Source organism: Heterocephalus glaber, unplaced genomic scaffold (assembly GCF_053883595.1).
Source record: "Heterocephalus glaber isolate CG9 unplaced genomic scaffold, H.glaber_assembly_v1.0 deba00001497, whole genome shotgun sequence".
Taxonomy (NCBI): domain Eukaryota; kingdom Metazoa; phylum Chordata; class Mammalia; order Rodentia; family Bathyergidae; genus Heterocephalus; species Heterocephalus glaber.
The window spans coordinates 41,252,796-41,267,672 of NW_028258320.1; the positions used below are offsets into that span (position 1 = coordinate 41,252,796).

The 14,877-nt window shown below is 38.8% G+C and overlaps 1 protein-coding gene across 1 annotated transcript; it reads right to left on the reverse strand.

Annotated features, from left to right (window-relative positions):
• Positions 1 to 6,964: 6,964 nt before the first annotated feature.
• On the reverse strand, positions 6,965 to 11,850 carry Ppp1r3c (protein phosphatase 1 regulatory subunit 3C). The gene is made up of 2 exons (XM_004838499.3): positions 11,511 to 11,850; positions 6,965 to 9,402 (listed from the first exon to the last, which is right to left on the reverse strand). The coding sequence occupies exons 1-2, from the start codon at positions 11,522 to 11,524 to the stop codon at positions 8,463 to 8,465; spliced, it is 954 nt and encodes a 317-aa protein (XP_004838556.1). The 5' UTR covers positions 11,525 to 11,850; the 3' UTR covers positions 6,965 to 8,462.
• Between the last annotated feature and the right edge of the window lie 3,027 nt (positions 11,851 to 14,877).

Genomic DNA, 14,877 nt, shown 5'->3' on the forward strand with positions numbered 1-14,877 from the left:
CCAATTTCTTCTATCCTCTTCCTTTGGAAGTAATCATTAAACCAAATTCTATTTATTATCACCTCGTCACCCTTTATTTTTTTTCATATATATGCAATATACATTCATTAAAAGCTGATTATTTAGTTTTGTGTGGCTTTGAATCTTATGTAAATGAATCATCCTGTACATATTACCTGCAACTTGTCCTTTTTGCTTAATTTTATGTTTGTGAAATTCATTCATGTTGGCAGGAGTAGCTGCTATTCTTCTTTGCTTATTGTTTATATGCCATGGAAATAATATAATAGAATTTATTTATCCAATCTACCTTTAGTGGGCATTCATGTTGGTTTTTGCTTCTGCAAAGGACACTTAAATTTACATATCTCCTGATATACACAGGCAAGGGTTTCTCTGTAGGGTATATACATAGAAGTGGAATTGCTATGCTTCTTCAACTTTACAATGCTAAATTGTTTCCCAAGGGAGCGCACCAGCTTATTACCTCACCAGAAGGGTGTGAGATCCACTGTCAAGCTCAAAAACACTTGCTATTTACAGCAGCCTCTCAGGTTGAGGTGAAAGAGTAGTATCGCATTGTAATTTTAATTTGCATTTCCTTGCTTATTAATGAGATTGAGAATCTTTTCATATGTTTATTGGCCATTGAAGTTCTCCCCTCTGTGAAATGCCTATTCAAGACTTTTTACCTGTTTTCCTTATATTATTTGTCTTATTAAATATTGAAGTTTAATACATACCTAGATACTAATTCTACTAATTCTTTGTCAGTTATATCTCTCCAAGTTTGTAGTTAATCTTTTTACTTTCTTTATCTTATCTTTATAATGTAAAAAAATCTATAATTTATTTGTTATTTGGCTGGCTGTTTGCTTTAACATACTGGGGATTAAACCTAAGGCCTCATGCAGGATAAGCAAGTACTCTGACACTGAGCTACATCCTCAGTCTGCTGCATTTTAATGTGGTTAAACTTATCAATTGTTTCCTTATGGTTTGTATTTTATCATTTCAGAAACCCTTTCCAGTGCAAAGGTTCTAAAAGCCCCCTGTATCTTTTTCAAAAAAATTATTAAAAGCTTTTCCTTTCATCTTTATTTATTAATTCCCCAGATCTGCCTTTCATGCAAAGCATGTGGTAAGGGCCTGGTTTCATGTTTTCCCATGTGGGCAACTATTTCCTCCAGTACCAATAACTTTGAAGTTCATTCTCTTCCCATTTAACATCATTTCTAGCTCTGTCATAGCCACACCTTCATATAGATGTAGGCTTATTTCTAGGCTCCATATTTTGTTCCACTGGAAATTGTTGATCCCTGACTTTGTATCTTACTGATAAATTTCTTTATGATATTCAGACTTTCTAGCCATAAATATGAAATCGATTTTAATTTGTAGGTCTCTTTAAATGTCCCTCAGTATATTTTTAATAATTTACTCTATAAAGATATTGTGAAAATGTTGTTACATTACCCCAAGAAATTTGATATTATTGCTACTATTGTCAGAGTATTTTAAAATAATTTCAGAAGGTGGGGATCATTGGGACCATCTTGTAGACTATTATAATCTTATATCCAACAATCTTGCTAAATTCTTATATTTATTTTAATAATTTAATGGTAGATTCTTTTTGATTTCTACACAGGTAAATATATTCCCTATAAATAATGCCAATTTTATTATTTTGCTTCCAATTTAATTTTTATATCTTTCCTGCTTTACTTTACTGGCTCAGATTTCTGGCATGATGCTTAAAAGAGACAGGCTTGTTGTATGAGATGTAACTTTGGACACACTATCAGACTTTTTAGGGACCAGGTTAACCCATAAAATACTTCTAGAGGGCAGAGTTGAAATAGCTTTCCATCTGGTTGAGGATCCTGGTTATGCTGTTAAATTTTTACCATAATAAAATATACTTATGCCCTTGTTCTTAGAAGAAATTCACATGGGATGAGGCAGGGACTAAATGCTTTATGTAAGTTATTTTATTTAAGATACAATGAGTAAGATTATAAATGAGTAGAATTATGGCAGAGAAATTTTCAGCAAACTAATGCTCCTCATGAGAGTACTAGAACAGCCATGTAAAATATCCCCCCAAATCATTTGACAACATTGGAGAATCTCTGAGACAACCAAGGACTTGAAATAAGAAACTATACAGAGATAATCAAAGATCAAGGACGATTTTCATTTCTGAATGTAATAGAGCAGCTTGAGGCAGATTTATACTAACACAAAGATCAACTCAAAATTCTAGAAAAAAAAAATTCCCAAAAAGTAGTTTAAAGGGATTGGGGAGCTTCTCAGACAGCTAGGACTTTATGAATAAATTGAATGAAACACTGTAGCTATTTTTTACTTGGATATTTGCTGATTTGGGGTAAAGACTAAGAATCTGGTTCCTCCAAGAAGAGACCTAGAATAGCAAAAGCAATTCTAGGCAACAGAGACATGACAGGGGGTATCACAATTCCCAACTTGAAACTATACTACAAAGCCACTGTGATAAAAACAGCATGGTACTGGCAAAGAAACAGACCACAGGATCAGTGGAATAGATTAGAAGATGCAGAAACAACTCCAGACATACTCAGCCACCTCATTTTTGACAAAGGAGCCAAACATCTTCACTGGAGGAAAGAAAGCTCTTTAAAAAATGGTGTTGGAAAAACTGGATTTCAACCTGCCAAAGATCAAAACTAGACCCTATCTTTCACCATGCACTAAAATAAAATCGAAGTGGATTAAAGATCTAAATATTAAAATGGCAACACTAAACTTGCTGGAAGATAAGTTAGATAGAACTCCCGAAGACATTGACATAGGAAAAGACCTTATGAACAAATCCTCAGTAGCACAGGAACTAGCACAAAGAATCAACAACTGGGATCTCATCTTATTAAAAAGCTTCTGCACTACAAGAGAAACCACCAATAGAGCTAAGAGTCAACCTACAATGTGGGAAAAAATTTTTATCAGGTGTTCCTCAGACAAAGGACTACTATCTAGAATATATAAAGAACTTTAAAAAATCAGACTCCCCAAATTTAAAGACTCAATTCAAAACTGAGCATCTGAAATGAACAGACATTTCTCAGACAAAGAAGTAAGAGCAGCAAATACACATATGAAAAAATGTTCAACATCACTGGTCATTCGCGAGATGCAGATGAAGACAACACTGAGATTCTACCTCACCCCAGAAAGAATGGCTGCTATCATGAAATCAAGCAATAACAAATGCTGGCAGGGTTGTGGAGAGAAAGGAACCCTTCTCCATTGTTCGTGGGAGTGTAGACTGGTGCAAGCACTGGGGAAATCAATATGGAGATACCTCAAAAATCTCGGATTAGAGGTCCCATTTGAACCAGCTCTTCCCTTGCTGGATATCTTCCCCAAAAGAATTAAAAGAATCATACCACAGTGATATATGTGCACCCATGTTCATAGCAGCACAATTTGTAATAGCTAAAGCTTGGAAACAGCCCAAGTTCCCATCAACTGGAGACTGGATAAAGAAAATGTGTTTTTTTTATAAAATGGAGTACTACTCAGCCATAAAGAATGAGAAACTAGAGACATTTATAGCTAAGTGGATGCACATTGAGGCAATACTCTTAAGTGAAATAAAGAGGACACACATGTAAATACTGAATAGTTTCTCTGGTGTGAGAAACTAAAAGTGTAAATAAGGATCAAAGTGTACAATTGATGTGAAATAGGAAGAAAAGGTCTAGAGGTGTAGGGAAAGTGCCAGGGGTAGGGGAAAGGAAAGAAGGGAAAGGAAAAATATGAGAAAAGGAAAAAATGGAAACAAAGTCTTTGTAAATAGGGAGGTGTGGAGAGGTTGAAGGGAGGGCAGGGAAATGGGGAAAAAATAAGGACCAAGATATGGCATGTAAAGGTACAAGTTCCCAATGATGAATGTAACTGTTGTATACCTAAAACGTACCAATAAACTTAATGAAAAAACAAAAAGAATCTGGTTCCTCTATATACCTTTGCATTTCAGCAGGCTACACCTCTTTTAAATCCTGGGTGGTTGCTTGGGAGTGTGACAGTCTTGTTTCCCCACCAGAGAATGATTCATCCACAGGCATAGAGACTAATTCTGGTCGAAGTCTACAAATCTTTGGTGGAGGGTATAAAGAGCTTCTGGGAAAGGTTTATTCACCCATTTAAAAGGTTACACAGCTGAATGTGGTGGCACATGCCTATAATCCCAGCAATCTGGGAGGCTGAGGCAGAAAGGATCACAAGTCTGGATATCTTAGTGACTTAGCCAGATCCTTTCTCAAAATAAAAAATTTAAAAAGGGCTGAGGATATAACTCAGTGAAAAGCTCTGGGTTCAATCCCCAATACAAAAAAGAAGTAACAAGAAGAGATGGCCTCCTTCTTCTGGTGGATGGATTGTTTCTGTGCATGATGCCTGGAAATTGTGGCAGCCATTCCATAATCAGAAAATAAATTAGCACAAGGACAATCAAAAGTAATGAGGATAGTGGAATGAAAATAGAAATAACCTGAATGTAAGCCACTAAACCAGCTAACTTTGACAACATGCTACGTTGGGGTTTATATAGTGAGATAATAGATTTTCTTTATTGTTTGTGGTACTTGAGTCAAGGTTCATGTCACTTGCATGCAAAGGCCTCCTCATAACTCTATATACAAATGATCAGAGAAGATAAAAAGAGAGAAAAGATTAGGAAAACCAAGTCTGTGTTCAGGCTGTTCAGCAGGAGATGGTATTGGCAGAGGTGAGAATGTTGGAAGAAGGGGTCAGGAAATCAGCCTCTACTATTTCTGTGCACTCAGGTAAGTTTTAACCTCTTTGGGCCTTCATTTCATCATTTATAATTTTTTTTCATCATTTATAATTTTTTAAAAGGTGGTGAAAAAAATCATCTGAGCCACTTACTTCTTTAAAAGGATGCAGCTGAAAACAATTCAGCCAGCTTAAATCAGAAGTCCTCAACTTTGATGCATATTGGAAAAAAACTAGAAAGCTTATAAAACTGACCAACCCGAGCTACAATGCAAAGCAATTAAGTCACAATCTTAAGAGGTGCAGGGGAGGCATCAGTATTTTAAAGCTTACAAGGTGATTCCATTATGCAGCCAAGGTTGAAGACTAGCTAAAGGGACCCTCTAAACCCAATGGAAGGTGTCCACCCATTGGCAGAAAGAGAGATTGGGCAGTAGGCCAGGAGCCATAAAAAGTGCATGTGAGGACACCTCAGAGTTTGGGATCCCTGTCCACTATTAAGAGGGTTTGTACAGGCCACAGCTCCCTGTAGCCACTAGAAAACTATGAAGAACCTAGACACAAAAACTAAAGAAGACTCTCCCTTTGCAGACTGAAGGATAACCCCAAGTTGCACAGAACTTTGGGAGTCCCATTGAGAAAGATGCGAAGTTCTCTCACATGCTAAGGATTCCCAGCCTTTTTGCTTGAACATAAACAGAAGAGTCTAAATGTATAAGAAAAAAAAAAGGCAGTCTTTCCTTAAGTAAATTAAATCAGGTTTGTTTGGCTTTGGCAGGGGGGTGGGAGGTGCAGCAGATATCATGCACCCAAAATTCAAGTCATGTTTTAATTTTAAAAGCAGAATTGCTTCTCCTATTAGGTGAGATGTCAAGATATGGAATGTGAGTTAACTGTTCTATTGTAAAGGGCCAGGAACACCCTCCTCTTTGATTGAGTCCTCCTTCAGGAGCAGCTCACAGACATGCCAGTATTGGGTCAGGCTAGCACAGGCAGCCAGTAAGAGCTAGCCAGAGTCATACCTACCTGGAAATGGCTCCCCCTTTCACTACAGAAGGAAGCTCTCAAAGGATGACTTCAAGGAGGAAGTATGAAGCACAGGAAGGAACACTAGTCCAAAATCTACTGATCAGCCAACTACCCAGCATAAGACCTAGAACTAGTCACTTTCCCTGTCTGTATCTTAATTTTTCCTTTCATAACATTAGGCATTTGAGTCCCATGATTTTCAGTATCCCTGTCAAACCTAAATTTCAGTTTGCTCCATCTCTTAGGAATAGGATATCCTTCATCCATCTATCAGCTTGACTAGAGACCCAAAAGAGACAAAATAGAAGTTATAAACTTTAGTGCTTACCAAAGCCAGCCAACAGTGTAGGAGAAAGCAGCCAAAGGTGGGGACTTTGGCCAACACTTCGGCACTATCTACATGGGGCCTACTCAGCCCCACACATTTGTTGCCTTCAACTTTTAGAGGAAAAAATAAAATCCACATTTTTATATAGTCTCCTAATTATTCTACCATGGCAATGAATTCTGTGCTCATATACAGCCCATGATTTGTAGTTTACAACTTTTGACATAGAGGATGTTATATGATAAAAGTTTATTCTTCATAAATGGGCCTTTCCAGGTTGGTCATTGATTTCCTCTTCAGTTAAAATACACTCTTCAGAAGCCCCACCTGGAGTTTTAGGCAGAACAGGAGCAACACCTTAAATGACTGAACTGCTGCTTTTCACCCTCAGAGTCATGCTTCTCTCTTCAGTCCAGGACTGACACCCACTGAGCCTCCTTAGGCCCCTATGTGCAACTCTAAGCTTTGCCCCTCAGCAAAGTGCTGGAGCTCAAGAAGTAGGAGCCTCTCCAGCCCTTTCCACATCATCTCCTCTCCCATTTTAAAGCTAACAGGTTCTCCAAGATAACTCTGACCCAGCAAAGAACACGTGTGGTAAGTAGTGATCACAGGTAGGGTTAAGGGGACAGTCACAGTAACTCAAGCCACCACCCCTGGACCCCCAGTGATCAGGTGGTAAGAATGTGCTCACTAAAGAGACTGGAGCTATGTGAATACCCTCAGGTGGATCCAAAACAACTCCGCTTGGTTAGTCCTAAACAAAACGGGAGAATGTCAGCTGAGTTTCTTATTAACTAATTGTGGCTTTAAGAAAACACTCTCAGATCTTATCAAACACATTTATTCTTAAAGTGAGAAGCTTATAAAGGATAGCTAGAAGGGAGTGAAATACTTACAGTAGAAAAATGTATGGATGCTAGTCAAACCTGAAATACTGTCATTGCAGAGTTATTCCTATACTCTGCATGGCAGACCATACATGTTAAAATTAACTGCTTTCTCTTAACACCTCTCAATGGGTGTGCCAACTACCCAGCATTTTGGGACTCCTGCCCTTAAGATCTTACAGAATGAACATATTCACACACAAAAACAATTCACATCCCAAACAATTTATATCCATTTTCTAAAAAAAGCATTTTGACTTCAAAGGAAATTAAAACAGCAAGACAAAAATAAGCAAGAGATAGACTGCTACTTCTATGTGCAAGGTACTGGATTCTTCTACTGAGAACCCTAGTGTCAATCCTCACTTCAAATATCACATTGAAAAAGTGTTGCAGAAAAATGAGTCACCTTCAATATGAAGGATGTGGCTGTGTACACTGACAACACTCTTGAAGATACAACAGTATTGTACGATGAATGCCAATGTACATAGTAGACCTCCTTATGAGGCCAAACACTCATGAGTTATCATATGACCAGTCAGATGTTTGGGTTAAGCAACTATAGCATTCTGGTTTAATCAAGGCACTTGCAAAGAGCCATTTCTGCCATGACCTAGAGGTCCTATATTTTGTCAGCCATTGCTGATAGCACAGTTTTCACTGGTCAGCATTCTGTTCCAAAAACCCAAGTATGATGCCTTGATCACAAAGTCACTTATTACATTATGACTGCAAAGCCAGGTTTGCTTAAACTTTCCTCAAATCATGATTTTTTGATAGACCATGTTTAAACAGAAAAGCTTCTCTTAAGATCTTAATTCTCCAGAATTATAGATCATCTTCCCCCAATACCATCGAAAACCCTGGAATTTTATTTGCCTCTTCTCCACAGAAATACATAGAATGTATCTCTTTCCCCTCTGTGAGTTATTTTCCCAGGAGAGATCCATAAAACCAACTTTAATACACAAAACATCCTTACATGTTCTCACCACCAATTAAGTATAGATCTTCCTCTCCTACTCTGACTTGAGCTGCAGAGCCCTTCGAGTACAGTACACACTTCACACATTCCTCATACCATTGGCACAGCTTTCCATCACCATCAATTCTCCTTCCTCAACTTTTCCTTGCTCAATGTGAAAGCTAGTGAATTGAGAGGGAAGGAGGAAGGGTACTGAAAAAGTACTACTTTTCTAAAAATAGTTCCTAGGGTTACTTGATTCTCCAAAACAAAATTGGGTAGCATCGTCCATACCAGACTCCAATGCTAAATTCCCAAGTTGCTATATTTTCTGTAGCCAGGTCTCAAAAGCTCAAACCTAAACCTACTGGTGGAAGAAAGTAGCAAAGACGTCCTAATATTGAGCAATACAGACCTAGAATTGCACAGGGACTAGGACAGGTCAAGCCTAGACACTAGGTTGCTTAATTCATCGATAAGAGGCCAAGTTCTCCATTCTCCCCCAACTCTGCCATTCTGGAAAGAGTCCACTAGCCAGCCTTGGACTGCCAAAGATTGTTGACTCTAACTCTGTCTTAGGGGACACCTGGTGGAATGCACAGTCCTGGGGTGCTGTGTGTGCCTGTACCCCATCAGGCTTCCACTGTACATGGACTATTCTGTAATTCTGACCCTCATTATTGTCCCAGAAGACCTGCCCATTAGCACTGTAAGAAATACAGAATTCAATTTTCTCCTCAGTTGGAATGACAAGGGGTAAGTCAATGGTAAATGAAAAGGTGTCACTATCTGAGCTGCCATACACATTCTTCATGTAGACACAGTCCACATTCTTGTAGCTTTTCCAACTGTCAAAAGTGATACGGACCTGAACCCTCTTCTCAAAGCTCATGTTTTTCACTTTGACAGTCCCAGTCATTGTCCGCTCTTGCAAAGAGCAGTTCTCCAGGCAGACAAAGTTCTTTTGAAAATTATTCCGGAAACTTAAGTAATCAGTTGAAGGCTGAGGAAAATCTAAAATCAAGTTTTTCTCTTCATGGAGTTTTAAGCCAGAGGAGATATCATTAAGATCCAAGAGATCAAACTGGAGATCCCATGCAGGTTCTTCTGGGAGGTCAGAGAAGACACGGATAGCAGTCAGAGAGAGGCCTTTAGAGTCAGCAAACACAACCCGCTTCTTAGCTTGGTTGTGTGAGCGCTTCCATTCGTTCTGTGATTTGGCTTCTGGTTTGCGGTTAAGACACGGTTTCAGAGGTTTTAATTTATTCACAAAATTTCTTCGTTGAAAGTCATTATAAGGACCCAGGAAATTCTTCAGAGGTGGTGAATGAGCCAAGCAAAGCCTCATGGCCACATCCACTGGCATGACTGAACTTGTCAAAGGACGTGGATCCAAAACCTGGATCATTCTGGAATGTAAAAGGAAAGGGGGTTATCACCTCTATCTGAAATGTTCTCTGCCTGATCCTCAATACACGTGTACTATTTTTGTACTGATGGAATTAAAGGCAGGGCAGTATCTGGGAAGTACTTTCATGTAGGGTAAAAAAGAACAGTATCAGGTGACTAGATCTGCATTCTTTGTCTACCTCTCCCCTTGGCTGGCAATAGGGCCATAAGTTAACTGTTTACAACATTTAGAGGAGGGTTCAGTTCCCCCATTTGAGAAATAAAAGGGTTGGATTTGATGATGTCTAACTTGCTCTGTTCTGGACCAGTGGTTCTCACATTTTTCTGATCACCATGGCCTAGGGAGTTAGTTTCTTTCTTTAAAAATAGAAAAGAAAATTTCAGAGTTCTGTAACTTACAGACTATAGTAAACCTCTGAGGGTGGAGCCAAGCAGGTAGCTATATTCTTAAAGCTTCCCCCAAAGAGTCTAATGACCAGATGGTTTCTTTGGGAACCATAGTTCCAGACCCTCTTTTCCCTCTGGCTGTAATTGCTTATTTTGTGATTAACTTGATTACACTTCTCTGAAAGAGTAATTCACTTGAAAAAAATAGCAATAAAATTTTCATACAACATTATGAGAATGAAAAGCTAAAAGTCTAAGTCAGAATTATCATTCTATGGATTATCATGCTTGTCCTCATTTCCACAAATAACCAACTGAAATACAAGCCAACACTTCATGCATTTAAAGAAAAGTCTGCATAATCTATATTTCATATAGAAAGATGTCCATGGCAAGTCTACATTCAAATGGAAAAACTGGTTGCCTATGTGAGATGACAGATGTGTTCATTTGTTACACAATAACCATTTTACTACAGATATAACATTATGTTGTACACCTTAAATTAACACAATGGAATTTATTTTAAAAATAAAACACTGGTTACTTGAAAACTGAACTGTTACAAAACATATATTAGGTATATAAATCTATAAATATTGAAAAACTTTATAGAAAATATACCTAAAGTTAACAATTATCTCTGGGTGATAGGATTATGAATGATCTATTGTCGTCTTTGTACTTTTTTGGTATTTTCTAATGTTTGGGCAATGGTCATTTATAAATAGAAAGACAAGAAAGCTATTTAAAACTTAAATACAACTATGTTCAGCAATATTAAACCAAGACACATCCATCAAGAAGGTTTTTTCTGGCCTTTGGCTCTCATTATATGTTGCCAAGCTTATAGAATTGGGATTTTTCCCCCACCAATCTTTGCCTTCCAGATAAGAGATAATGTGAATACTGTACATGACATTTCTCAGTTTGGCTTTACTAACTCCTCACATAAATTCTAAGCATAGAGGCAAGTGGTCATTTTCACAAGATGGATAATAATAGACATTCACAGAATGTTCAAGGACTTTTCTGGGAGACCTACAAACTTGGAGCAAACAAATGAAAGCTAAAGCTATATTTGTGGATCTAATGATAGTTAACAGGCAGGATTTTTAGAGAAGTCTGCTATGTCTAGAGAAGCTACTTAAAGCAGTTTACGGAAGGTTTTTATTTTTTGCAATTATAGAAAGACAGTTTTAGCACTGGTCAATTTCCCTGGAATGTTAAGGCCTGGCCACGAGTTAAAAATAATATGTGTTCAAACTCTGAGACTGTGTTTGCCATGACAAACCATGATAAGAAGAGTAGAGGAGAACAAATGAATGCAGAGTGGAGAAAGAATGAATGCAAATATCGCCCTGTCATTTTTGCCTCCATGCTAAACTACCTACCCAAAAATATCACAGTGCTGTCACAAATTAAGCTGCCTGAGTACTTGGGACACTTGTGCAGGACCCAAAGATAACAGTCGCATCAATGAGGGAATCTGAACTACAGCTGACTAATGTTTCTGATTTAGGATGCTGATTGCATCCTAACAGACGTTCCCTAAGAAATACAGTAAAAAATTCCACACCTCCAAGGCCTCCCGGCTGCCAGATTGAACCAATGCCCTGCCCTGGGGTCTCATTTGCAGAGACGACAGGAGCACGGCCCTCAATTTCCCCACAATTGCACATTTCCATCTGTCCGGGGCGCAGAATAGCAGTGAACCTACCTGGTGCAACTCATTAGGCACAGAGGAGGCGACGGACCGTGAAAACCGGCACCCCGCTGCCTGCGCAAGCTCGCAGCCCTCAGCTCCCTGCTGTACCCTTTCAGTGGTCGCTCGGGCTGGCTGGGAGTCTAGCGCCGGAAAGGCAGTTTATCGGCACCGAAGCACGTGAACTGGGGCCTTGAACCAATCCCCGGGCGGCGGGCCCGATGGCCCGACCAATCAGCGCCCAACTGCGGCGCGAGCCCACATCCCCTGAACGTGATCTGCGCTCGGCTGGATGTACGGAAAGCACGCTGGATCCCCGGAGTGGGTCGCTGAGGACACCCGGGCCTGCTGGACTGAGAGGCGTAACGCGAACCCTGGGCAAGGGGCACCAGGCATGTAATGCTCGAGCCCGGGAGAAAACGCAACACGCTTCACCCAGGCCGGCGCCAGCTCCTTTGGAGTTGGGGTGTGTGTTATTTGGAAATATGTGGGTCTGTACACAGCTGAGTCTGAGCACAGAACGCTGTGGCTCAATCCAAATGTATATATTACTCCAAATGTTTATTTTGTTCATGAATTTGTGCGTCCGCACACACTGGCCTGTGCAGTCAGAAGCTGGCTTCACTTTTGTTGTTTCTTTGGGGGCTTTGTTTTGTTTGGGAGTGTTGATACTGTTGGTTAAAATGCCTCCACAGATGCACCATACCATAGAAGGCCTACCAGGAATTACCGACTTCACTGACAAACGTTAAGAAAGCATGTGAGCCCCATAAAACAATGAGATGGCGTTTAACTAAAAGGAACTTTGCATTTTGGTCTGTTCTTCCGTTTTCTCCTGGAAGAGAAAACTATAACCAGAAATTAAATGACCATTTTTACTCACGGGGCCAGTCAGCCAGTTGTCAACCCAAATCCCTCATTCTGACGTCCTTTGGCAATGATACAGAAATCAAAATGTTAAAATATCACATTCCATTTCATGAGCCAGTTACTTTCACTAAGGTGTCCTTATTTTGTTTAGTTTGGGGAACTTTTAGACCATCAGTTATAACCATGAAATTAAATTTCTAAGTCGAGTATGTTATTTTTATAAAACCCATGTCCTAGTTTGGCTCTAACGTGGTTATCTAGCAGTGAATTAAAATGTTCAAAAATCCGTGGGTCTTTTAAATAAGTGTAAAGTGGAATTGTTAAAATGGATTATCAAAATATAAAAGAAATTTATGCTGGATATCACTGAGAAAGATATTTCATGGTTGGATTTTATTTTTGAAATTAAACACTCACCTAATGGCAGGTATCATAGCCCTTCAGCTCAGCCAGAACTAGCTAGTCTTTGGGATTGACACTAGCTACCTGAATCTAGGCAAGTTTCCACCTCAGTTTCTTGATGTGTAAAGTGAAAATAATAAATTTATTCAGAAAATGAAATAAAGATTGTACAGATGAGCAGAATGCCCATCTCATGTGGTCAACGCATGTGTGTTCTCAAGTGAGCACTCAGTTCCTCAGTATTTGTTTTCACTCTGTCACCTCAGGAAACCTGGGGCCTGAGCAGAATATTGATGATACCAGTTGCCTGTTGAGTCTTTACCATGTGCCAAACACGGATCTAAGTGTTTCATGTGTGTTATCTTTTTAATGCTCACAATAACCCCAGATGGCATCCTCTATCATTAATCCCATCTTACAAAAAGGGAAACTGAGCCACTGAGCAGTCAAGAAACTGTCTAGGACCTCACCTCATAAGTAGAGCTGACCACTGCACAATACTGTCTTCCTTCAATTACCCACCAACTATTAGAATGATAGACATGGAAGGTGCCTTATATATCATTGATATCAAATGATAAATTCTTCACAGTTGAGGAATTTAAATCTTAAAGAAGTTGAGCTGTTGAGGCTGGTTAAATCAGAGCCAACTAGATACCTGGGTAGAATCTCTTCCTCTACCCATAATTGTATTTTGAGCTAAAAAGTGAATATTACCAGTAAAAGTTATGGAGCCATATAAAATGATAAGAATGTATTGTGACTGGGCATAGTGGTACATGCCTGAAGTCCCAGCTATTCAGGAGGCTAAGATGGGAGGATCACTTGATCTAGCTAGTTGGACAATAGGCTGAGCAACATAGTGAGATCTCAACAATAGTACCAAAAATAATAATTTGTTGTGATCCTGTTTAGAGAGGTGTGCATGCATAGAAGATAGAACATGGTCAATTGTTTAACAAAAATGTTAAGTGATTTTTTTAAAGATGATGAAATTATGGGTAATAAAAATGCTTTGCTTTGTTTCTCTATCTTTAAATTTTTTTATAAGGAACATAGCAAATTTTAAGAGATAATTTTTAAAGGGTCTTAAAACTTTCAACTAACACATATAGTGTACATGTTTGATGCTAAGAACTGTCACTCATGGTCTGTTTGGTTTTTTTGTATTTGAAAGTTTACTTTTAATACCAAATTTCTAATTAGTGACATTTGAAATGAAAGACATCCAAGTTTTTCAAATATTTTTCAGGTCATTTTCTTTTTTTTTAGCAAAACATTTATTGGTACATCTTAGATATACATAGTGACAAGAAAAAAAAAGAGAAAGTCGAAGGAAAAAATGAAAACACCATTTTCTCACACCATCTTCTGAGTTTAAACTTGTTTCCATTCACTCTGCTTTCTCTCCTGCCCCCTGGTGTTGACTAATGCCATGAAAGTCACTCAACTCCTTCAAATGGAAGATTTAGGGAACAGCACTCTCCTAGGAGTCACATTCAGTAAAACTCTAAGAGATCCAGGCCCTTCACATCATGGCTTTAACTACTCTTTATTATGGGATGTGAGGAACTGGGATAGAATCATGTTCTTAGTTGGGAATTGTGCCAGTGAAGATGAGATGGGCTGGGAATTGTGGGGAGTTTAATTGTTATTTGTGGGCTTTCTGCAACTGTGGTTTGGCAGCATACAAACATTGCTTTGTCTTACTCATCCTAATGATAAATCTATCAACTGGAGGCTGTTGAGCAGAGCAGTGTCTGTAATGCTGTATCAGCAAGTTACCAGGATTTATAAACCATAGCCCTTTGACCTGGAGGATGTTACAGTCTTCTTACAGAAATTCAAACTCATTAAATACCCAGGGGACATTTTAAGGAGCTACTAAGCAAGGGAATGATAATCTGGCTTACATGTGTCTCTTAAAGCTTTGCTCAACATATTACAAGAGAGCTACCCTTGTGGGAAAAAATCCTGGCAGGTTCCTAGGTTACCAACTTATTTTCTGCAACTTTGCCTTTTCTCAGTGACCAAGAAAATGTTTGAGAATTAAATCTTACAGTCATTAATATAACAGTGTCAGTATTAAACCACAGCTCGTTTGGTCTGG